At 37.8% G+C, this 22,241-nt stretch overlaps 1 protein-coding gene across 15 annotated transcripts in view; it reads left to right on the top strand.

Moving 5' to 3' along the window:
• The first annotated feature begins 357 nt into the window (after window positions 1–357).
• Window positions 358–22,241, top strand: part of Rab3-GEF (Rab3 GDP-GTP exchange factor) — a 32,013-nt gene continuing 10,129 nt past the window's right edge. For 5 of the 15 annotated variants that reach the window (XM_053743971.1, XM_053743970.1, XM_053743980.1 and 2 more), the window contains exons 1-28: window positions 358–510; window positions 5,970–6,177; window positions 6,892–7,072; window positions 7,592–7,730; window positions 8,220–8,358; window positions 8,678–8,835; window positions 9,069–9,319; window positions 9,428–9,680; window positions 9,784–9,910; window positions 10,565–10,597; window positions 11,830–11,921; window positions 12,409–12,616; window positions 13,117–13,275; window positions 13,586–13,796; window positions 14,069–14,170; window positions 14,435–14,529; window positions 14,924–15,097; window positions 15,646–15,792; window positions 16,205–16,339; window positions 16,687–16,740; window positions 17,196–17,399; window positions 17,551–17,722; window positions 18,019–18,203; window positions 18,614–18,772; window positions 19,063–19,324; window positions 19,687–19,814; window positions 20,812–20,937; window positions 22,015–22,171. In XM_053743971.1, coding sequence (XP_053599946.1) covers window positions 6,076–6,177; window positions 6,892–7,072; window positions 7,592–7,730; window positions 8,220–8,358; window positions 8,678–8,835; window positions 9,069–9,319; window positions 9,428–9,680; window positions 9,784–9,910; window positions 10,565–10,597; window positions 11,830–11,921; window positions 12,409–12,616; window positions 13,117–13,275; window positions 13,586–13,796; window positions 14,069–14,170; window positions 14,435–14,529; window positions 14,924–15,097; window positions 15,646–15,792; window positions 16,205–16,339; window positions 16,687–16,740; window positions 17,196–17,399; window positions 17,551–17,722; window positions 18,019–18,203; window positions 18,614–18,772; window positions 19,063–19,324; window positions 19,687–19,814; window positions 20,812–20,937; window positions 22,015–22,171 — 4,153 coding nt within the window. In that variant the 5' untranslated portion in view covers window positions 358–510; window positions 5,970–6,075. The remainder of the gene's footprint in view (window positions 511–5,969; window positions 6,178–6,891; window positions 7,073–7,591; window positions 7,731–8,219; window positions 8,359–8,677; window positions 8,836–9,068; window positions 9,320–9,427; window positions 9,681–9,783; window positions 9,911–10,564; window positions 10,598–11,829; window positions 11,922–12,408; window positions 12,617–13,116; window positions 13,276–13,585; window positions 13,797–14,068; window positions 14,171–14,434; window positions 14,530–14,923; window positions 15,098–15,645; window positions 15,793–16,204; window positions 16,340–16,686; window positions 16,741–17,195; window positions 17,400–17,550; window positions 17,723–18,018; window positions 18,204–18,613; window positions 18,773–19,062; window positions 19,325–19,686; window positions 19,815–20,811; window positions 20,938–22,014; window positions 22,172–22,241) is intronic. The other 10 variants (XM_064435907.1, XM_053743973.1, XM_053743974.1 and 7 more) reach the window with 6 other exon arrangements.

The raw sequence follows: 22,241 nt of genomic DNA, 5'->3' as shown, positions 1-22,241 counted from the left end.
GTACGTATTCCAAGTTATATTCTACTAAGTTTCATCGAAATCCATGCAGTCGATTTTCTGTACATTGAGCAAGACATGTCCGCTGCTTTCTTAATATATTTTTTTAATACAACATTCGTCAACTGATAATATTTTTTTAAAGATCAGACGTTTATATAATATATTATCTTGTAGTGAGGTTTAAAGAGAAATAATTAAAAGAAACATAAAGTTAACTTAAAATAGCAGTACATAACATTAGAAAAGTAATGATCTTTCTCGTACGGAACTGACTGCGCCTTGAGGGGGGTTATTGGGTGGGGTGATGTTGGTGTAGGGAGGCGAGCGACGAACGCGGCGGCGCGCGCTGTATCGAGCGTGGGCGCCGCGCATGGCACTGTGGCCTCCGCCATCCCGCGATATGCACAACTACGTGGTTACTTCCATCAAAACTCAATTTGCACCGTGTCCCACATCCGCACGACTACTTACCATGTAGAAACTATTCGGAACTCTCCATGTATAATTAAGGTGAGTAAAATGAGTAGTTAGTGCAAACTGCAACTCGACTAAATGCAGACTCGTATTGTAGTTTACTGTATAAATTATCATAGCATAGTTTGTAGTTCAAGTGCGTCATTTTGACGTATTTATGACGTAGATTTTAACACCTAAATTATAATTTTTTAAATCTAATTTTATAATAATAAAATATAATTTTAACAATAAAAATCGCCATCACCTATTAAATGGCACATCGTTTCGAAATTCTAAAAATACGGCAGCCGTATAAAATTGTAATGACAATGTCATAAAACGTAACAGAATATTGATAATATATTGATTGTAATTAGGAAATTCTACTGGGGCTTTGTAAAGGGTGATGGTGTAAAGTTATCTGTTCGAGTGACCTTTGGTCCGATTCATCAATAACGTAGTAATATATATATACGGGGTCAAACCGTGGGAATCACGGAAAAAAATTCTAAAAGTTTGACGGGGCACGGGATTTTATGACTCGATTAGGGCATTTTTATTTCAATTAAGTACTTTATAGTTTTATTTACCCTAAAAGAACACTCCCAAAAAAAACATTAATTGACTCCGTCTTTGGGCCACATAGGTACATTTTTATAGTTTTAATTAATCGGCTTAGTAGATTTGGAGCAAACTAGAAGTGAAGTTCAGACAGACATTGTAAATGACAGATGTAGGAGTAATTTTATAAGGGTTTCGTTTTTCGATACGTATCCTTATAAACCCATCACTCCCAAATCACATACATAAATTCGAACCTTTTGCAAAAAAGCCCTTTATTAATCATCTAGCTCTGCTTTGCATAAGGTCTATAAACCTTCGGGAATAAATCTTGTAACTAAAAATTAAAATCAAAATCCGTTGCGTGGTTTAAAAAAGAAAGCTTAGAAACGGAGGTCGACTTTGTTTTATACTATGTAGTGCAAATAACCTTCATCATCACCCTCTAAGGCTCTATAACCGCAGGGGCCTTGGCCTGGATAAGTATTTTGTCTAAATCCCGGCCATTTCTCCCCTGCCTTTAACACCGAGAGTGTGTGCACACAATGCCTTAAATTCCAACCTTGAAATCCATTTCATATATTCAGATAACCTATGTCTGTATCAATTGTACTCAGGTGTTAACATGTCATACTTACACATTATAGTATGTAGGTAGGTGTTCAACATAGCATCCGGCTTATCTTGTGTTATCACTGACGGCATTGGCTCCACTGAGCCACCATGTTCGATTACCTAAGTGGAACACGATTTGCATATCTATACCCTCATAGCCGCTACTCCTACTCATCACCCTCATAGCCGCTTTCATGGTTTAACGGAAAAACATAACATAAACATATGTTTAAGTGTTCGTAGTTAGTAGTATTGATATTATTTCTCCCACCACGTCTCTAGAGACTTCTTTTCATGCAGATAAGCAACTTAAACAAAATTTAGGTTCCCCGGGAATAGTGGGACAGTACCAGAAAATATTTTCCGCAAAATAGGGATTTTATGCGAATTTGAAGTTGCGGACAAAAGCTAATTAATAATAATAGTAATTTATATCGCATAGAACCATGCGAGTACCATACCAACTATAAAATAAGGCAGATACGCCTAAGAATGGCCCAGCCCAGTGATACGTACCTTTAATGTCTTAGCCGGGCCCTTACGACTTTCTTTATAGGCTATCAATTACATGCGTATAGTCTATGCAATTACCCAGCGAACACTCTGAAATATCATTTTAAGAGAAGCAAATAAATACATAGACAACTTAATTTGACTCTTATCGACTAGGTATTGAATATACGTTGCGAAGCGAAGGTTAAAACAATTTTCCTCCGCCTAAAATTGTTTTAGTGACGATAACGAAGTTGAAAGAAATTAGGAAGATTTCCGACAAAGTTTTCCATGTTGTCGAAACGCGGCCTGTAAAATGATGATTTCAGAAAGTGCTTGGCTTTTTCCGTTATTACATGGCTATTACTTTTACATCACGTTATTTTTCGGAGTTCTGCAAGATAAATTCTGACCCTTTTTAAGGTCCGTCCGTTAGGGTCCGTCCGCCCGTATGTCACAGCCACTTTTTTCCGAAACTATAAGAACAAACTTGGTAAGTAGATGTATTCTGTGAACCGCATTAAGATTTTACACAAAAATATAATAAACAATACATTTTGGGGGACGACCCCATACTGAGAACTGAAACTAAAAAAAATTATTTTATCAAACCATACGTGTGGGTATCAGCATAGATCTTCAAAAATGATATTGAGGTTTCTAATATCATTTTTTCTAAACTGAATAGTTTGCGCGAGACAATTCCAAAGTGGTAAAATGTGTGCCTCTGTAACTTATAAAATAAGGGAATGATAAATCTCAAAAAAATATATGATGTAAATTGGTTTGAACGAGATCTAGTATGTAGTTTTGTTTATACGTTATAAATCGTGAACTGCAATTTACCTTTCATTTAATCAACGCAAAAATAAAAATACTAGGTTTGCCCCGGCTTTGCACGCGTTAATTTCAGTTCTTAAAAGGAATCGAAATAAAATTATAGTTATTCTTTTTTCGCGTATTCTAAGACTGGTAAAAATTTATTTATTACTATGATTCAAATTCCAATTTTGTCATCTTTAGTTCAATTTCACGTTTCCCGCTAAGATTTCCACTACGTGTCTCGTTCCGAAACTTGTCCTGTCCCGTTTCCTACGAATTGTCCCATGTCTTTTCTCGCAACGTGCCCCATCCCATTTCCGACTCCCGCTTCCCCTAACTGATGCATGCCGAACATTTCATAGACCTCTCTTCAAAAATAATAATGTTTCGCATAAATTGCCACCCCTACATCATTCCCCTGAGATGCAATTTTCAAAATCTAGTTATTGCATATTATATTTTACTAATCACCAGTTCTTACCTGTTGTCCTTCAAGTTATGTTGACTTCAAAAATGATTGATCTGTAATTATCTTTGGAATGGAATTTCCAAAAAATTCTTTCTTAAGAGATGTTTTCTAGTCGTCTACCTTGTTGAATTTCATATTTCTAGGTATAGCCGTTTTTGAGCCGTATACGAGGACCCTGATCTATAGGAGGCTCCCAACCTGTGTAAGCAAAAAGTAGTAAAATGTTGTCCACAATGTCACTTAATCTCGCTTCAAAAATTAGGAAGTTTCATATAAATTTACACAACCCTGAGGCTTCCTCGGGGATGAAATTTTTTAAAATCTAATAAATGCATTATATTTTACTAACTATGTATACATTACTAACTACAAATTTAAATTAAAAATTCCACGTGTCTTACTTCAAAAATAACGATGTTTCATACAAACTTGCATCCCCTATTTCACCTATAGGGGTGAAATAGGGGATGCAAGTTTTTATGTTGTATGCCCACAGTTAGTTGTAAATAAAAATATCAGCCTCCCACGCCTCGATGGCCGCCAGTCGGGCTGCCGCCATGTCACCAAGATTTGCTGGTTTATTAGGCCACAGCCCCACGATCGCTTCATGATTACCACCCACGCCTGTGACGTTATTCGATAACGCAAACATGTTGACGACATTTATTAATAACGAGCATTACATCAATTTTCAAGATCGTACCTATAATATTCATAATAATAAACTAGAGCATTAAATATCCTATAAAACTGGATAAGCATAAGATTAACATGAGTTAAAGAAACTTTATTTTTTGCTATGCCTATGAATAGCCTTGTTTTCCAAGGAAAATCTGTCCAAAATTAACCACACATTCGACCGGTAAAGAATATATACAACACATACATTTATAATAATGAACTCTGAACAAAATCACGCAACTTTTTTCGACAGACATTTAAAGAAAATAGCTATTTAAATCTTTATAGCAAAGAAAAGCCTCCAAAGCCCGTTGTCGCAGCTGTTTGTGTAGGTAGCTGTAACAAGATTGATGGATGAGGAAGGAAAAGATTACACTGAAACGGGATCTGAAAACCTAAATGAAATGTTTGAGCCTTTATCTGTGAGTTTGCCAATGCTGGAAACTCAAATATTTTCATGTCAATATAATCTCTGCAATCAAATGGAAAGTTTTGATATATTCCCGGACAGACTTTTCATTTTAATTTTGGTAGCCGCGCGTATGAATAATAACATATTAATGCTCACTATTCATGCCACACAAAGAGTAAATAAAAGAGGAAAGGAAACATTTTAACATGAGCATCAAAGGAGCGAATTTCTTCTTGGGGAGTTCAATTCTAACGAGTACGAAACACTAGAGTGTCGTACTCATTAGAATTTCACTAAGTATTATTATAATACGAAGACTAGATTATTTTTTAATAAAATATAGAGTAAATGAAACTTGGGACATAAATTGAAAGGGATTAAATCTATTATTCAAACTACTAAGGTGGGTTTAATTCTAGAGTATGAAGTTATAGAAGCTAAGGTATAACAATATACTAACTTTAGGTCAATAAAGATTTTATTACCGTTTTACTGTGAATATACGGCGGCACCTCATATTCCTATTATCACCATTTTCATTACACTATAAAGGCTCTATTAAACTAGTGATATGAACTTGATATGTTCAATACCAAAAGAAAGAAACGGGTGATATCGCTATTATAGCGTACCAATGAACCAACAAAGCTCTTCTGTGATTATGGCTATCTGTGTGATGAAACAGTTGTTTAGGATAAATTGTGGGACATGGAATTTTGCCATGGTTATGTAGGGTTGAATTCCCTTGTGCTTGCCGTAATTTAAGGGCAAGAGCCCCGAATTCTTGGCTGACAGGCCCTGTCGGCCATGTTATTATTATTTTGGTATTTCCCTTCTCTGTCTCTCCAACATTTATATTTCGTACCATCTACATATACATTACACAGGTACTACGTCTGTAATTGTATTATAACTCCACCCGTCTGTTTCTACTGGTTTTTATTATGCCTATACAAATGTGTGAAATACTTAGGGAGGGATCCTGCCGTCCCCATAATATAGGTCAAGGCAACAAATGGGTCAAGGGGATCAGAAATCGCGCTTGTGTAAGGCTCATTTATAATTTGGAATGGGCTTAACTTGTTGATCGATCCTTTGCCGGGCCCATAGAAAACGCTTCATTTTGCCGCTTTGAAATTGCGATATACATAAATTGAGCTTCTAAAAGAAAGGAATACCTACTTAGTTTATTTTTCTATTTGTATATACATATTATTGAATTTGATAGTGAGCATATCGAAAGTATGTTGATTAAAATTATTATCGCAAAAGATTTTATCATAAGTAGGCACTTATCCATAGCTTGACTGCTAGAACATGCATTCTACTACATAGGCGGATTTTTTGACTACAACACACACAATCTGAAAATTAAATATCTAGTAATAATATATCGTTGTTGACTAACAATCTTTCGCGTCTAAAATGTAATTTGTTGAGTTTATTTTTACATTGTTTCAGGAACATTATAAAAGTGATAATTATGACAAGCAATATTTTATTTAAATATAATGGGTTCGAGAGAGCGCTCGCTTAGATCGTCGGTGATAGCAAGCATATCTGAGAGATGGACATCCAGAAGCAGCAACTATGCCCAAGGCTGGTGGATTATCTGACCATCGTCGGCGCCAAGCCTTACACGTCTGGAAAGGGACTTGCACCTGTTCAGGTATTTATTGATCCCTTTTAATCCACTCAATTAATCACATTCATCAGTCAGATTCATGATCACCACCACCCTAATCTGTTCCCAATTCCTCATGTCATTTGTGTGTTCCCGGAGTCAGCGTTAAAATTGAACTTAATTTTTTTAAGATTCGACTGTGATTTCCTAACCAGCGGTATGCCTGACGCGTTGTCTGTTTGGTATTTTTATGTAATATTATTATTAAAATTAGACGGTACACGTAGGTACTTAATATGTTCAACGACGTACGTACTTAATATATTCACCTTATGTTTTCAACGGTATTTCAAGAGAATTCTCTGCGCTAGCTTAATACAAATAGGCCCCTAATCCCTCTTAATGATCCGATGCAAACACAGGATGCAAATTAAACAAGCTCAGAAATCCATTAAAGTCTGTGTACTTGCATTGAAGTTTACGTGCCTTAACGACGTTCCTAGGCAGGCGTTAATAGACAATATATTTAGCAATTGAGTGAATTTAAATATTATATATATAGACGATATTTGAATTTTCATCTCGAACAGAAGGTCAATCGCATGTTACCAACTTCAACCACAATCAAATTTTGATTGGGCTATCGGTTATCACAACATAGTCTTTTCTTGTATTAGATTGTTAAGCCGCTTGATTACATCTTATATTAATCTGATTCAGCTACAAACGACAGTAACATCAAGTGTTATCTCTCCGTAGGCCCCTGAACTCCTGCGCCGCTACCCGCTGACCAACCATGATGACTTTCCGTTGCCGCTGGACATGGTTTACTTCTGTCAGCCGGAGGGCTGTGTGTCCGTGGGCCCGCGCCGGGCCCCCGGACACCCCGCCTCCAGGGACTGCTCATCCTTCGTCTTCACACTCACTGACAAGGATTCCGGTGAGTCTTTATAGACTAGAGAGACTTCAGATCAATCTGTATCGCTTGCTGGACATAGATTACTTCTGCCAGCCCGAGGACAGTGTATCGGTGGGTCTGCGCCGCACCCCCATATATGTCGCCTCTCGGAACTGCTCGTCCTTTGTCATACTCAATGACAATTAACATGTGTCTTTTATAACTAACTGACTGCAGATTAATATGTATCGCTTTCTGAAAATGTTTTAATCTAGCAAAGCGTTGTGTGACGGTGTGCCTGCGCTATTAGCGGTCTATTAGCCCTCCGTATGAGTATGTGCCTAGATCGTTTCGACGTTTGCGACCCCGTAGGACTAGACCACTAGAGAGTTGACATTATAAACAACGCTTCTTCAAAGTATCTTTCTATCATCATCATCTAGTACTGTGTCTAAAATGTTTTCTTAGTTACTTATTTCTATTTGTGAGGATTTCTTTATTATTATTTTAAGAGCTGTTGATTTTCCTAATAAGTGAAAATAAATGTATTTATATTTCCAGGTAAGACTCGTTACGGCATCTGCGTGAACTTCTACCGCGGTGTGGAGCGGGCTCCGGCGGCGGGCGGTCGCGAGCGCGTGCTGCGACGCGAGTCGTGGCGCAAGTCCATGGAGAAGAGCTCCGACTCCGCCTTCTCCAGGTGATCATTTATTGCTTCTGTTCCATTTGTCGAACAGCAGAATCATGTACGTTCTCACTTTCACAATAATGGGGGTAAAATTGTACAGAAACCGCGATTGCAACGTTTGTGTTCATCCGCTCGCTCGTGACAAGTTTGTTGAACAACTGTAATAAATCTCAATAAACTGTGCTTATATTGGTTGTTTTTTACTCGCGAAGCTACGTGTTTATATCTAAAATTATATTTAAAATTAACGTATATATTTAAAATTTATGGAACCAGACAAATATACCTATAAATTAAAAATTAAACATACATAAATTAACTAAATTATTGTTAGATTTTGAAAAGAGCAGGTGCATATGTAGCATAGGAACTGCGGCAACAACTAGTTAAAATAATTGCACAGTAATACTATTGGCGTGGAGTGATCTTATAGATCCCAATGTCACGTGTAAGCGGGCACGGCGGCCTAGAATTTGGAGTGAGACCTAGCGAATGTTCCAGTGACTATAGGAGCAGCAACGTGGCGCCGAGCGACTCGGAGCGCGACTGCAGCGCGACGCTGGCGCCGCGCGTCGCGGCCGCAGACTCCGAGAGCGGCGGCTCGCACTCGCCCAGCCCGCGCGCTGCCAGGAAGCGACAGGTTCATTGACCTTTATTGATACTCGGAAAAATGCGTACTATATTACGTTTTTGGCGTGGAAATAAAAGATATACAATCAAAGGATTAAACGATATAATATAGAGGACAACACTATATAGAGAGATTTTTCACACAGACAGTATGAACACAAATTAAATGTTGCTAAATGCAACTCCCAACATGCAATTACTTAACTACTATTTTTACAGACTTTATCTCATTATGGTTTTTGAAAGAATAATTAAGTGCAATATTAATTTTAGGTTACTTAACAAAAAAAAATACTACGTACTAAAAGAAATGAAACTATTTATTGCAGCGAATACGGAACCACTCCCTAACATCGTTGTGCCTCCTGTCCCATCACCCATTCTTCTCCACATTCCGAGAGTGCCTATTTATCCTAAAGAAGTTAATAGATGCGTGCAACGAGTCTTCCAGTCCACGGCGTGTTGGGGCGTCCAGACAAATATTTAGGTAGCTACCGTAATTTTACTAAACTTCTTTTTAAGGGTAAACATAGAAGAGACTGTTACCCACTTGTAGATTTTTTATTGTGTGACACTTCACCTTGTTTCAATTTGTACGGCCAATTTAAGATGTGATCTTTACAACAGACTTACCTGCAAATTTCTATACTTAAAAAAATATTTTTTGCACATATAAAAATACCATTTGCACATTTTATCTACCTCATGCCTTTTTTCCAGGGATACAGTATGGTCGGTATTGACCGGACAGGCGTATGACAACACACCTACAATAGTTCTCCACGACGTGAAAGAGATAGAAACCTGGATCCTGCGGCTTTTATCTGCGCCAGTACCGGTGCCAGGCAAGACAAGGATAGAACTAGAAGTGCTATCGCCAACTGCGCACGCGCCGCTTTTGTTCGCGCTGCCCGATCATACGCGATTTGCGCTAGTTGATTTCCCTCTACATTTGCCTTTGGAACTTTTGGGTAAGTCTCTTTCACAAGCTACAGTAAAGTCAGATGAAACACCTGTGGCCTGTGAAATAATATTTAAACGCTTTAATGACTCTTTTTAAAATTAAATATCTTTATCAGGCGTGGACACGTGCTTGAAAGTGCTAACTCTGATCCTGCTGGAAAACAAAGTGGTCGTCCAATCCAGAGACTACAACGCATTGTCTATGTCTGTCATGGCGCTGGTCGCCATGTTGTATCCCTTGGAGTACATGTTCCCGGCGATCCCACTGCTGCCATGTTGTATGAGCTGCGCCGAACAGCTGTTACTGGCACCCACACCCTTCCTCATTGGAATACCAGCAACGTTCCTAACCTATAAGAAGAATTTTAGGTTTGTATATTATTTGTATTGAATTAATTTCTTTGAAATTATGATTGGAGAAAATATGTTTGTACATATTAACTTTTATTTTTAATGCTAAACCTCTTCATAGATTACCTGATGACATATGGCTTGTGGATTTGGATGCAACGAAACTTATTTCTCCAACTGGAAGCGATCAAGACCTGCCACCGTTGCCCGAACCAGAAGGTTCAGTGCTTAAAAACCACCTGAAACAGGTACATATTTGCATCTCGCTCACAGCTTTCATTAAGTGTTGTGTCTTTCAGTCAATATATTTTTCTCTATCGCATATCACTCTTTCTCTGTCATACGCCATCGTGAGCGCATTGTCCTCGATGTCGCTACGCTGCTGTGTTAAGTGTATGCATTTTCAAATTATAACTTGTCTTTTTTAAATGATGTGATTATGGACAAGATAAATAAATTTCTCTTTACGAAAATATTTACACTTGATAAGCTGTTTTCTCAAATATTAATTACCTAACTAACTAAACTAATTACTTACTTTAAACTTACAGTGATCCTATAATTAGGTAGGTATACATAAACTCATTTCCCTAAACTTTCAAAAATAATAACGCGATTTTTTTACATTACGGCACTTGAAAAATATTACTCCATCAACACTGACCAAAAACTAAAAACCCCGTCGATTATCTAATTATCTAATCTCATTTCGCAGAGTTGATTTAAATTTAAATTCACAAACCATTCATGAACTATATCCACGTCTTCAATTATATACCATAATTTAAACAATCAATTTAAATATATTCATTTATATATTCCTTTCACGTTTTATATACCGTGGAACAATCTCAACTATTACTTTTTCACTAATATACTCCTCACTTCTTCTTCGACACTAGGCCATGCATCTCATGGGATACGCCGGAGCTGGTGTAAATATATATATTTTTTTTACATTGCACACTTTGACTCTGATCACTCTGCATATTTTGTGCCAGTAATATACATACCAGTAATATATTTCTATAATGACTACCTTTTAAAATGTCTATTCATCCAACAAAGTATTAAAACTTAACAATAATGTTGCAGTGTAAAGTACATTATTATTTGTCTTCATTCATCTATAATTTCTTATCTTCCTTCCGTAGTAATAAAAAACCGTACGTTTTGAATTATTTTAAAAGATATTCAACGATGAAAAATTTTGATTCTCATAAGTTTTAGAACACACAACAGAAGGTACAAATGTAATAGTGTTCTTCAGAGTATCTATACATAATCTTTCCTGATAACTTCAGTAACTAGTTTCATTAATTGTCGAAATAACTGTTGCTGAGGTTTTTCTTACAAACATTTTGAAAGGTAGCACTTTTGACTGAAATAAGTGTTGAATACAAACTCCAATACTAACGAATCTACTACCAATACGAATTTTCTTTCAACATTGCAAGTAGGTACATATGGACACAATTTCAGTCATTTTATCACAGATTTATATATTGAGTAACTCGAAATCTGTGCATTTTATTCTTATACTTTGGCTGTGCTGGCATGGATTTATTTGTTGTGGTCGTGTTACTGTATGAGGTTGTTGCTCCTTTTTTTATAGCAATAAATATACAGGTACACACATGGATCTTAACGTGTATCATCATCCTTTTTGCTAAAATACCGAATTTGAAAATATGATATGATCTATGTAATGAAGATGTGTGTGACCTGTTTAACATTGTGATAAGTTAGGTGTATTATGTTATGCTGTAAATTCGGAAGAATATGCTATGTAGTCTGGTTTTATTGGCATGTTTGCTATTTGTGGCGTTCCACGTGAAAAGGTATTTTCTTATTTTTATTTCATAAATGCGCATAATACGTTTTTAAGAGCCTGCCCTCCATAAGGTACCTTTTTACGTAGATCGTCACATTTTGTTTTGTATACACTTAGGAAAAAATACAATTTATGTTGTTTTTTGTTATGGGCTAAGTTGTTAAAGGCAATAATTTAAAAAATGAGCAAAATAGTGGAGGTATTAAAAATGTTTTTTTTTTTTACCTTTATGATTTAATTTCCATTATTAAACTATAATATGGCAAGCTAAATATAAGCTTTCCATATATAATTATAACATAATCACAAATTATTGTTTTATCAATTCTTCAGGCTCTGAACAGTTTGACGAACACGACCGCGGAGCAAGCCTCTGCGCTTCTGATGCCGTCCAGAAGAGATAGCGTTGGAGGTGCAACGTTGAAGTAAGTTCAGTTTTTATTCTTCGCTTAATTGTAATTTGTATCATAATCATTGATGGCGCTCGTCGTTTTTCATCGTTATCATCATTGACAGTCTTCTTTTTCCTACTGCTAGGAATATCTTAACACCATCTTTCTATAGTTTATTTAGTAAAAAATATATGTTTTTTATGGATGAACGCGATTAGCGCTTGTGTATTAAAATGAGTGATGGTCTGATTAAATCTGTATTTGGTCTCATGTGAGTCTCTTACAAGATATAACTGCAATACCGAAAAAATACTCTACTCTCTAATTTTTTCTTTCCATCCCAATCCACACCCAAGTGGGAAAATGAATATTTAGGATAGTAATATCGGCTTTCACGTCTTCTAAGGCGATTTTAATGAAATTTCGAGTAGACATACTCAATGATCCGAGGTTAAACTAGGTATATATCAGGCGGAGCTGGAGGCAAGAGCTAGCGATAGTATATTTGTTTAATTTGCAGGGTGCAGCCCGCGTCGCTCCGGCCAACGGCGTCGGGCGCGCAGTCGGCGCCGCACAGCAGCCCCGAGAGCCGCCGCGTGTCGCTGAGCGCCAGCGCCGGCCACACGCCGCAGCGGCTGTCGCTGGCCTCGCCGCAAGCGCAGCCCTTCAACGCGCTCATATATGGCAACGATGTCGACTCTGTCGACGTCGCAACGAGGGTCGCCATGGTTACTTCAATTTTTATTTAGATATATTTAAGACGGGGCCAATCTGTACACTAACGCCACCATCACTTATTTTTCATATTATTTTTCTTTTCTCCCACATCATGAAACAGTATTTAAAAATAATTTAAATAATAAAAAATATTTAATTCAAAGCTTAGTCGGTAGAATAAACAACTGAGAATAAGCCGCAGCGGCTATCACTGCAGGCGCCGCGAGCGTAGCCCTTCAACTTTATTTTACGGCACTATATTTATTCTCTAAAAATAAGTGTTGTCGCTATAGTTAGGTTATAATTTGTTAAGAAACTGAGGTCTACACCTAACATTTTATTACCTCAGCCGAACTTCGACTGAAGTCAATGTAGTTCTAATTATTAATTTTGTAATTATAAACCCAAAAAAATATCAATTAAATAAAACAAAAATACCAAAATTGCCATAACGCTTTTCTTCTATCGGAATCTGTTTTTTTCTCAATATATAAATTGTGACGTGTTCCAGGTGCGCTTCTTCAACTCTCAAAACATCTTAGCCAACTTTATGGAGCACACGCGGACTCTGCGACTGTACCCGAGACCGGTCGTGGCGTTCCAAATCAACAGTTTTCTGCGTTCGCGTCCTAGAACCACGTCCTTCCTTAATAAGTTCGCGAGAACTCAGGTAATGCCATTTTATATTTTTATATTTGTTACGACAAGCTTAGGTCTATATGTTCAGCTTATATGCATTTTTCTTGCCCCGCGTTGTTATTGAGATAAAGTAGAGGGGTGCGATGCGCCGCTTTGCCTCAACGGAGACCATCCGTTAGCTACAGCATTTACACGACGAAATTTAAGAATACAATACTCAACTACCTATTTCCTGTTTAATAATAAATCCCGTTGAGTAAGGAGAATAAATTAATAGGTGCTTAATACCATAAGTGAATTAAATAACAAAAAATCGTTAGTATTTTTTGGTTTATTTACAGGCTGTAGAGTTCTTAGCGGAATGGTCGCTGACGCCCTGCAACGTGGCGTTCCTCAGGGTACAAACTGGGGTGTTTGACCCTCGGCAAATTGGGGACAAACCGAAATGGTTCGCCGACTCCTTGCAGCCCATCCGCTTCCCCGTGTGGGACGACGGCAGCTCACTCAACGGCGCGCTGAGACAACTACAGAGGCAGGAGAACCAACCTACCGGTACATAACTAATACTTTTTCGCTAAACATTATATAAATACATACATAACGTCACGCCTGTTCGTGTTTGTATTATATTTCGATGATATTTATAATGGGGATTTTGGTGCTTAATCTAACCTAATTTTTAGAAATACAGTAAACCTTGGTCGCCCACGACGCACACTTTCTACTTATCAATTGTATTAATGGTTATTTAAATTGAATATTTCTTCACAGATTTTTTACATGTGTATGTCAACGTTTTCATACTAGTTTTCTTTGAATGACAGATGAGAGCGGGTCAGACTCCGAAGGGGCAGAGAGCACAAGCTCGTCGTACTCATCCCTCAGTGACTTTGTATCCGAAATGGTTTCGTCCGATTTATCACCCGGTAAGAAATTTTAATTTTGTCTTCCATCCTCTCGGGAACGAAATAAAAACAGAATGTGCCAGCTGCTTTTATATTAATAAATTTATATAATACTAGCTGCGCCCGGGACTTCGCTCCCATGTAAACAGTACCCTGTGTGTTCCAGGTTATATTCTACCCGTGTACCAAATTTCATAACAATTCGTCCTATAGATATCGCGTGAAAGAGTACATACACACTTACATCCTCACAAACTTTAGCATTTATAATTTTGTTGTTTCTAGGTGGCAACCCACATCAGCAACACGTGATTGGTGAAACGTACAGCGCAGTGGTGCAGGTTCCGATGACTTTGTCTTCTTCTTTGGATCCAAAAACGGTGAGTGTTGATTTTTTCTGTCTTCTTTGTATATATATATATATATATATATATATATATATATATATATATACTTGCATTGAATAAAGCTTTAAAAGAGCTCTCAATATTGCCTCTTTGTTTAAGAGATTGTATGCTCTTGTCGGTGAAGTATTCGTTACAACTCTCTATTTTGTGTTTTACATTTTAAAAATATTTTTGTCTTTGACTTTACAAATTGCCGTACAGTTTCATTTTCAAATAGTTTTCTATGGAGTAAAAACTAAATAGAGATAAATATGAAGCATAAAACAATGTATTGATTTTTATGTAATAGAGTTATCTGCTCTATCTATTACATAAAAATAATGAATAAAACCCCTGAAAATTACAAGTTCCTTTATTTTTTGTGCAGGTGTATTCGCCGCCGTCGTCCCTCATGTTCGGAGGGTCGGAGGGTCCGGCGCGGCGGTCGCCCTCCCCCTCCCCGACGCCCTCCGCGTCCAGCTCCGACCGCAGCGAGCTGTCGGACGACGAGCCGCCAGCCTTGGCTCGTCCGCACGACCGTGCGCCCCCCGTCAAGAAAAGCGTAAGTTACCTCTCGATAATCCGCTGGCGAAAACCGGGCCAACTTGGGATATTTCTCGCTTTAAAACCATAGTTTCAGCACATCGCACTAGCTGTGTCTGTTTAGAACTGATCTTGTCCAAATGTGCCTAAACTGTAAAGATCACTTAGAATCACTATTGCAATAATAGTCCCTTATGTACATTACATTGAATTTGTGTTTTTACTGTAAACAGTGTGAACGCACCAATTCTTGGTACTAATGTTAAAGGCTCTCTTGTTAAAGACAATATAATATGGGAATATTATTCTCCTTATCAAAGATGGACTTAGATAACAAATATTTATAATAGGAACCTACGTGACTCGAGAACACACACATACAACAGTACAACTTGCTAAATTGCAAAAAGTGGTATTAATGTCAGTTTGAACTTAGCATTAAACATTTTTATGTTACACAAACACAAGCTTCGGCACTTGCTATCTAGTTATGTAATGGTCAACACTCAAAGGCCCACACTGAGCACTGAGCTTGTATTAGATGTAGCAACGCTAGTGATTGTGTAGGACACGGACAGCGGGAGTTTCGGGCGCGAGTCTGACTCAAACTCGACGACGACGCCGAAAACGATCGTCAGCCGCAAGCAGCAGGACAGCAGCACCAGTGACTCCGAGCGGGCCCTCACGCCCTCGCACCGGACCACGCACGCCAAGGTACAGTTCGGCTAACTAGTACGTTAAATATAACCCCAATTTCAACCCCAAGTTACGAGCTAACTAACGTGTAAATTTGCTGTTTCGCACAAATAAAATAGTATAATTTGGCATAATCATATTTTTGTCTCATGTAAATATTGAGCGAGATAGAGTGATATGATACGCGTCAATGCTATTTGCTTTTTTTCGATGCTATTGTTTAGCTTATGATGTTCAATATATTTCTGCTAAAATCTAATACTCATTATATCATCGTCTTATCATCTTTAAGCCCTCCTCTACGTAGTTGACGAAAGCTTTTTCCTGATTGACTGTTGATTCCTGAAGAAGGTTCAAGTATATAATTTATAGTTTCACCATAGTGAAATTGGGACGGACCGCTAGTATACGATAATATGTACATCGTCAGAGCACAAGCAGCGGCGTGTCCCGGCAAGCGTCGCAGACGTCGCTGCTGGAGCAGTTCGCGGCGCAGGCCAAGGAGCTCGTGCGGGAGACCACGCGCCAGAGTAGCCAGGAGGGCTTGCTGGCTCACATGGACAAGGTCAGTGTTGATCACTTGTTACCCTTGTACCTTGCCAGGATAGAATAAGAAGTTTTCTCTCATGAAGGAAAACAAGTTATGCATCAGACTATTAAAATTAATTTTAGTTTTCGAGGCAATAAATTTAAATTTATTGCCTAATTAATGCCTAAATAATGTTTATGATTCTTCAATAGAGTTGCCAGATTGATCATAGTAAGATTAAATACTTAAATAATATCACTTCAAGCTCTAAACGAAATCTTTATTCTAACAACATATTATATCGTGTACAACAACATACCTTAATATGTGTAGTTTTTAAAGTTGTATCAACATAATTTTTCCCTTAATTTTATGGATCAAAGAAAGGAAAAGTGACTGATGGCGAAGAGAAGAAAATGTTTGCTCCTTTCGGTCAGGTATTGCATACAACACGAGTGATGTGTGGTGCTCCAGCCACTGTAACGCTATGCATTATCTATATGTAGAGAGCTAAATAGTACCTATAGCATAATACTACAAACAATTTGCTTTAGATATAAGGTAAAAATCATGAACAAAACCATTCACCATGATCAATAAAGGCCCGATTCCGAATTTATCTATTAAAACATTTAGCTACATTAATTATTTTCTTGTTTCTATCTTTTAAAGGTTTTGCAACAATTCTGTAGCGATTGTATGGCTTACTAGAGAATTCTTTCAAAAATAATCATTAAAAAAATATTTAGTTAGGTACTTTAATTTTACAAAAATATTAACATGCCTAGCACAAATGCATGTAGAATTAAGTTAGTTAACTCTTTTGATTTGTACGACGATTGATCACTCATATTTATAAAAAAAATGCTGAAAAAAGTATTCTTATCAATAGTTAACGCTGCATGCCAAAAAAGCGGCAGAAGAAGCATCTAAAAGTATGCAAGAGGCATCGAAATCAGCGTTAGAAGCTAGCAAAACAGCGACCGCAGTCAGTAAGAACACCTTTGAAGACCTCACCTACGTCAGCAAGTCTACCTTCGGAGATCTCACTAAAAGCGCTAAAGAAGTTGCTGCGAAAAAAGGACTTCTAATCAAGGTTCCTATATAATATTATTTTCATTCGTACTTATATTTTGTAATTATGTTATACATCCGTGACGAAAATAAACACTTGTGTCAAAAAAGTATTTTAAAAAAAACTTAGTATGTCAATATGAGAATATAATGTATATTTCGACTCTTTGTAGGGTGACAGTCAAGACTCGACGGGTAGCGGCAATCGACGCGACTCGACGGCACTCCAAACTACTAATCTACTTGCGACCACGCACCGGGATTTCTTCTCCAACATTAGTTCCGATCTGAATGGGCTCGCAGCCTCCACTTCTAGCATGTTCAGTGACTTTTTCGGTTCTAAGGGTAAGGATTGTGCTCTGTTTGATATGCAGAATACGTTATATTTTTATATGCATTGATTTCTAAGTTGAAATCTTGCCAATAACACCTGTGAGAATCTTCCGAAGAATTTATATTTTGTTTAAATTTTTACGACTTGACTGATTCTAAAAATGTTCCCAATGAGGACTAGCGCGAGTGAGCAGCAGCGCCGGTTAAGAGAACGGTTCATTTTCAGACATGCTATTACTGGCGCTGAAACGTTAACTCCCATTCGATTCAGCCTTTGTGATGAGTTTACATTGTTGCAATGGTATCAGGCAAGCAGACGAAGCCCTCGGAGTCTGTGTCCGGGTCGTCGGCGACGTTTGGTCCGTTCTCGCAGGGCGCGCGCGGGCTGGTGCAGCGCTCGCCGCTCATCCGCCACGCGCCGCCCGCCGCCCCGCCCGAGCCGCCGCACGCCAGGCCCTCCGCCAACTCCGAGAACCAGGCCTTCCTCAACGATGTGAGTATGTGACATGTGTATATGTGGCTATATGACTCATGGGATAAATGCAATTTAAAATATGTTTCTTTTTACCCTTCGGGCTTTATAGTGACCAACACTGTTTAGAATTTCTTTGAGCATTTCTTCTCGGCAGTGGTATACAGCACATATGTGCTATTAACATTTCGAAATGACCACCAATATATAAGTATATATTTATTATTAATAGTGGCTAATAGCTTAAGTGACGTGAAAAATGTATGTAAAGGTCTATCTAAATAAATGCTTTGATTTCGAATTTAATCACTCTCGTTGTAGATCATAGTGGAAATCCCTAGTCTGCTGGCCCCCCTGAAAAACACACGTTATAATATGTTTTTTGCCAGAAATGTTTTCTTTCTTTCTAAATATGTTCTGTATTTGTAAAGCTGGTACAGCATGTCCTGGAGGGCGAAGGCGTAGGTTGGCTGAAGCTGAACCGGTTGAAGAAGCTGATGGAGGACGAGTCCTACCGCAACATGGTGCTCAGTAAACTCAACAGGAACTTCAACCGCAAGTCCACGCCCAACGACAAAGTTGATGACGTGGTGAGTTTACGTTTGATTTTTTCTCGTACGGCCGGTGGAAAATGTCGGTATAAAAATGTACTATGTATTAAATTCTAGTTTTTATCACATTTCACCGTAATGTCGTTTATATATTTACTTCACTCCTAACTTATTATTATTACAATAGGTATTTATCTATTCCAGTAATGAAAATAATCACCACCGAAACTAAAATTTGTCACTGGCAATAATTAGTAGGATGCGGCTCTGTACGTAAATTCTGGAAACTGGACTATGCAGTTTTCTACCACATCGCAATATTGTTACAGTTCGTAAGCAAGCCGATATGGAAGGGCATGTTGAAGGTGCTTCAGGCCGTAGTGCACGGGCTGGAGCACACGTATTCCAACTTCGGCCTGGGCGGCATGGCGTCGGTGTTCCAGCTGGCGGAGATGGCGCACACGCACTACTGGAGCAAGGAGCTGGCGGCGCTCGAGCCCTGCGTGCTGCCGGGCTCCGCACTCGCAGACTATAGGCACAATTTAGACACGCCTTCGTCTACGTCGTCATCGAGGAAGAGCTCGCAAGCGGGTAAGTGTTAGAAAGGTTTAGTCTCCCACAGGCTAGTCGAAGTGTACAAGTTTATAGTGAAAATGCGATTCTATAATTTCAAAATTTTTGTCGAGTTATTATTTAGACTAAGAAACAATACTGTATACACTTTTGGTTAATAAAAATTGTATTATTTATTACTACCTGCACCCCGGGGATGGGAACCCGTGAGAAATTCAATGTAAAATGTTAGTCTATGTGGTATGTTAGGATATGTTCTACCCATATTCCATCCGTGTAACAAATTTCATCGATATCTCATCCAATACATTTTGTAACCTAACTTTTAAATATTAAAATAAGCTATATTAAATTACTATCTGTGTTTGTCACGGTACCAGATGTTCCGATAGTCAACTATCCCGATATGGACTCCGCCGACGTTCAAAGCACTGCAGAAATGTTTAAAGACATGCTCAACCAGAAGAGGAACCTTCTCTTCAGTAAACTGACTTCATTCGACTCGGACGTAAGTATTTTTTTTCTGTCTTAATGGATGTGTTCATGTTGTGACTACAGTGTTGCATGGTGGAGGATTTGTATTGCCATAAAATTGTATGTCTATAATATAAACAGTATGCAGAGCTCTTGAGCATGACAGCTTGTATTTGGTAAAAGGAAGAAACGTAAAATGTCGATATGTGGTACTGTTTGTACTAACTAATATGCTAACATTGGATGTATCCAAAGTATTATCGATAAATAAGAATTCGTTATTTTGTTTTTTTCCGATTTTTTTCCGAATGGTCTAATGCGGGCGTATCAAGGTTGATTAATCAATGTATTCTTTAAGTGTTCTATTTCTATTTATTTGCAATGTCTGTCTATGTTATATTCAAGCCATTTACATTTATTATTCCTCGTAGATAGTTCAAGTATTTATTGTCTTTGCATAAAAAAATGTTATGAACTAAGTTATTAAGAGGCTCTTGGCATCAAAATGGATTTGGTCTCTTATCCCAAACCTTTAATCTTTATTGGAAAATTACATACGTATTGGCTTTTTAAAATTGTTTTATAAATATTTTACTAGTACCTACAGAGAAACACCAAATATTCGATTTGATGCATGTACGTATACCGTGAGTGTTTGAAATTTTTCTATCTAATAGTTTGTGCTGTGAGTTTGTGTGACTGATAAAAAGGGGTTTTGACCTGTTACAATTCATATCGCCTTGGATGTCCAGCATGTCGATGGAAATGTGATAGAATTATGTATGGGTGTTCTTTTACGATATTTATCAGGAGTAGAAGATTGATACTTATTTTTTCAAATAATGAGTTTGTACTTGATTAATAAATTATTTTTTGTTTACAAAATTTGGGCTCGATTTCTTTCAACTCTTTTACACATCCCATCTGTTTGGTAACCGTATGATTGGGACGGATGACAGAAGTGTGTCATGTTCGCACACAAATGGTAATGGGTAATTATTGCGACAACACGCGTTTTGTGTGCGCGGCAGGCGGCGCCGTCGTCCGACTGTTCGGCCGACGAGAGCGGCTCGATCACCACCAACCGAGCCAATCTCCTTGACCACCGCGCCTCCTTTAAGTCCAACCTCTCTGACACTGACGTCATGTTCCTCAATGTAAGTCTTAGTGCGTGTCATGTACGCTTCCGCAGCTCCTCAGAGGCACATTTTTCCATGAACACTAAAATTTATAAAATTTTTAACTTTTCTTCAACCTTTACCATGAAGTCGATTGATGATTAATTCAATCTAGAAATGACAGATATATAATTTAAAACTAATACAAGCTATATTTAATTTTATTAATAATTTGTAACGAATATGGAGAAAAATAAGTTTATTTACACTATGGAAATCAATCGTCTTCTTCTTCGTCAGAAATGCCTCTGAGGTCCTGGGTCTGTAGTCTGTCTGTCTGCTTTAGTGATTTGATTGACAAATCGCCACATCACATCGGAATAACTTTCATTCTAAATTTATCTGAGGCCATTTGTCTCTAGTAGAAATAATGCATGGTATCGCATAGTACTAATCTATTAATGAAATTATACAACCTTCTCATATTTTGTTACACATTTTCAACAACTGATGTGAGTAAACAGCAAGTTAAATTCTGAACGAATTACGTTCAATGAAAGAATTACGTTCAATGAAAGAATTAACTAGTGCAATTCATTAGATACTTTTTCAAAATTATTAGATGGATGTTATAAAAACAGTCTTGTTTAATAGCTGTTACATCAATATCACTCTAAAAAATTTTCCATCAAAAAATCCAAAATAACCAAAAACATAATAAAGAGCATAATTGTTTGCATAATATAATCGTGATCGTTTTTAATAACATTATTCGAACAGCTATTAAGCATTTTAAGAATCACAAAATTTATCAATTGGCTTTTAGATTCAATCACAAAAACACTATAGATTCACACTCTTAACAGCTATCTACTGATGAAACTGCGATATGACAAAAGCTAAACGAGCTTGGCTTAATATAAGTTTAAAATTTCCCAGGCATAGAAGGAGCCGTAGACAGTTGTATAAAAATGTTCTATCTAATTGGGATACGCCAGCTCGTATATAGTCTTTAGTTTTTTTTTGTTTACGAATGGAGCAAAAGTAATTGTTCGTGGTTTCATCACAGAGGGCGCTACTGTAAGTGTATGTGGTCTGATAACCTTAACATCGCAGGTGGGTCGCGCCGGCGGGGCGGGGAAGCCGCGCGCGGCGAGCGTGTTCTCTTCAAAGTCCTCTCTCAGCGGGTATCGGCCGCCGGTCGGCGTGCCTGTCACTTCGCCGCTCACTTCGCCTGATACCGCCAGGACTTATCTTTATCAGGGACTTATTGGTAACGTTGAACCATTCATAGAAGATTTGCTTAATTAATGAGTAGCCATCAATAATAAAGTAAAATCATG

This window comes from Plodia interpunctella, chromosome 4 (genome assembly GCF_027563975.2).
Source record: "Plodia interpunctella isolate USDA-ARS_2022_Savannah chromosome 4, ilPloInte3.2, whole genome shotgun sequence".
Classification (NCBI taxonomy): Eukaryota; Metazoa; Arthropoda; class Insecta; order Lepidoptera; family Pyralidae; genus Plodia; species Plodia interpunctella.
Note: the sequence above shows the minus strand (reverse complement) of the source record. Positions and strands in the feature narration are given on the sequence as shown.